We start from the raw sequence: 3600 nt of genomic DNA on the forward strand, positions 1-3600 counted from the left end.
ATGCATGGTGAAAAATGTCAAATCGATCACTTTAGAAAAGTAATAGCACACTTAAGTACAATATAAGCACTAAAACTAATGACGTTTGCCTTAGTGAACACTATGAACATCTACTGGTTAGCGTTACATCGCCTTTAACTTGTGTAAATACCAGAATGTTTTCCGCATCATTTTATTCGCCGTGTGCTTCATTTGTAGCGTCTGCAGCTTCACATGCATCCAGTTTCTGCCCGACTGTGGTAAATTCTGTTATTGCTGCGATGTTAAAGAAGTGTTTGACCCACTTTATTTTCCTCCAGCCATCCGGCACGTTGCTTTGTGATGCCGCTTGCATAATGGACGCTGGTCGACATGACAAAGAACTATTATCAGACACAAAACGAAATGAGAGGAATCTGACCCGTTTAGGGAAATTGTACCGTCAGATAGTCTCTGAAATGACAATTCGTGTTTGGTACCGTGTCCCAGAATAACACGGTGTTACCGTAGTCCTGTTTGATGTGTTTGTGTTTGTGTTTTTCTCTGCAGTTACACACACTGGTGGACTGACGGAGTGCTGACGTTCCTGCCGTCACCGTATGATGAAGGTGATCGCTTTACACATCCATAAAGACCGATATGAGAGACATGAGCTGATATATTAACCACAAACACTGAGCCGAAGCAGCTGTCATATCAGTCAGCGTCCTGATCGCATGGAGCTTCATGAGTGACTCCTCGGAGACTCTCATAATCACCGATTATTGATTTATGTGACTGAATATTAATCCAAATATTAATTAGTTAATTAAGTTATTTATTTATTTGTGAATGAATATTTAAGTAAACATTTAAGTGAACAATTTAAATATTTAAGTATATTTTAAAGTAAATATTTAATTAATTAAGTTTATTTAATAACTTTTTTAATAACCTATTTATTTACTTATTTATTTAAAGGGGTCATATGATGCTATTTTAAAGATCATTATTTTGTGTATTTGGTGTAACAGAATATGTTGACATGCTTTAATGTTCAAACAACACATTATTTTTCAAATACTGTACATTATTGTAGGTCCTCTATGCCCCGCCTCTCTCAAACGCTTCGTTTTCAACAAAGCCCCCTCCTTTGACAAGCGCAGTCCGCTCTGATTGGCCAGCTGACCCAGTGCGTTTATTTAATAACTTTTTTATTTATTTATCAACCTATTTATTTACTTATTTAAGTGAATAAATATTTAAGTATATATTTAAGTAAATGTGTATTTATTTGTGAATTAATAACAATTTAATTAAGTATATTTTAAAGTAAATATTTAATTAATTAAGTTTATTTAATAACTTTTTTATTTATTTATCAACATTTATTTACTTATTTAAGTGAATAAATATTTAAGTATATATTTAAGTAAATGTGTATTTATTTATTTGTGAATTAATCTTTAAGTGAACAATTTAATTATTTAAGTATATTTTAAAGTAAATTTTTAATTAATTATGTTTACTTAATTTTTACATTTATTTATCAATCTATTTATTTACTTATTTGTGTGAATAAATATTTAAGTATATATTTAAGTAATTGTTTGTTTATTTTTTTATTTGTGAATTAATATTTAAGTGAACAATTTAAATATATAAGTATATTTTAAAGTAAATATTTAATTAATTATGTTTATTTAATTAATTTTTAAATGTATTTATCAACCTATTTATTTACTTATTTGTGTGAATGTATATTTAAGTAATTGTTTATTTATTTATTAATGAATTAATATTTAAGTAAATATAAATATACATTTAAATATTTAGCCAAAAATACACAAATAGTCCAGATTTGTCTTTTTCCTAATTATTTTGACTGAACTCATCGCATTGCAATATGGGATTGCCTTTTCCATGAAGGATTCATGTGATACATGTAACAAGCAAAATGTTATTCATTTTAGAATTAATTAATTTCTAATTCACCTTGTTTTCGGAAAGTTTCGTTTGTATTTAGACGCCTCACACATGCTGTATATTATAGCTTGTGCATGTTAAATCATAGAGATGTTCTGAATGTGTCTCTGTTTCAGCCCAGTGTGAGAAGAACAGGAGGAAGGTGACGGTGAAGCGCGTGAACCGCTTTGACGAAAGCATCGACATCTACACCGAGATCTTCAAGCCGTACGAACTCACCTCGTTCGACGACACGTTCAGCATCGCCATGACCAACTCCGCGAGGTCACACACTTCAGAAAAATTGTTAAATATTTGAGTATATATTGAAGTAAATAGTAAATGCATGTATTATATAAATATTTAAGTTAATATTAAAGTTTATTTATTTATTTACTTATTTATGTGAATGAACAATTAAGTGAATGATAAAGTAAATATTTAAGTAAATTAATTGAAACATTTAAGTAAATATTCAAATGTATTTATTTATCTGAATGCATTTTTGTGTAAATATTAATTTAAATATTTAAGTGAATATTCAAATGTATTTATTTATGTGAATATAATAAGTGTTTAAATGTTTAAGTAATTTAAGATATGAATACGTGAATAAATAAACTTTAATATATTAGCATTTTAAATGTAAACAAAGTTTAACATTTACTTAAATATCTTTAAATTAATATTTACTTAAATGTTCGTTCAAATTTGTTCATATTTTAACAATATTTTATATTTAAACCAATTTTGATTTGAAACAATTAAGTGAATAATAATTTCAATATTTAAATAAATTAATTGAAACATTTAAGTAAATATTCAAATTTATTTATTTATCTGAATGAGTTTTTGTGTATATATTAATTTAAATATTTAAGAGAATATTCAAATGTATTTATTTATGTGAATATAATAAGTGTTTAAATGTTTAAGTAATTTAAGATATGAATACGTGAATAAATAAACTTTAATATATTAGCATTTTAAATGTAAACAAAGTTTAACATTTACTTAAATATCTTTAAATTAATATTTACTTAAATGTTCGTTCAAATTTGTTCATATTTTAACAATATTTTATATTTAAACCAATTTTGATTTGAAACAATTAAGTGAATAATAATTTCAATATTTAAATAAATTAATTGAAACATTTAAGTAAATATTCAAATTTATTTATTTATCTGAATGCATTTTTTGTAAATATTAATTTAAATATTTAAGTGAATATTCAAATGTATTTATTTATGTGAATATAATAAGTGTTTAAATGTTTAAGTAAATTAATTCAGTAATTAATTAATATTTAAGTATATATCAGAATTAGTCATTGTTAAACATTGTTTACATTTAAAATGTTAAAATATTAAATTTTATTTATTTACTTATTTATTTTTATTTATGTGAATGAGCATTTAAGTAGATATGAACGTAAATGTTTAAGTAAATTAATTTAGATTTTTAAGTAAATATTACATTTTAATATTAAAGTGTTTATTTATATGTGAAAATGAATTTGAGTACATTTTAATTTACATATTTAAGTAAATACTAACATTTATTTGTTTATGCTAATAAATATTTAAGTAAATATTATTAAAATAAAATGTTTATTTATATGAATGATCATTAATTTCAATATTTAATATATATATATATATATATATATATATA

The 3600-nt window shown here is 24.2% G+C and overlaps 1 protein-coding gene across 1 annotated transcript in view; it reads left to right on the forward strand.

The window, feature by feature from the left end:
• The window catches only part of fig4a (FIG4 phosphoinositide 5-phosphatase a), a 45768-nt gene that overhangs the window by 38887 nt on the left and 3281 nt on the right, over positions 1–3600 (forward strand). Inside the window, exons 16-17 of the mRNA XM_016538186.1 lie at positions 529–587; positions 2061–2208. Coding sequence (XP_016393672.1) covers positions 529–587; positions 2061–2208 — 207 coding nt within the window. The remainder of the gene's footprint in view (positions 1–528; positions 588–2060; positions 2209–3600) is intronic.

This window comes from Sinocyclocheilus rhinocerous, unplaced genomic scaffold (assembly GCF_001515625.1).
Source record: "Sinocyclocheilus rhinocerous isolate Xijiao unplaced genomic scaffold, SAMN03320098_v1.1 scaffold936, whole genome shotgun sequence".
NCBI lineage: Eukaryota > Metazoa > Chordata > Actinopteri > Cypriniformes > Cyprinidae > Sinocyclocheilus > Sinocyclocheilus rhinocerous.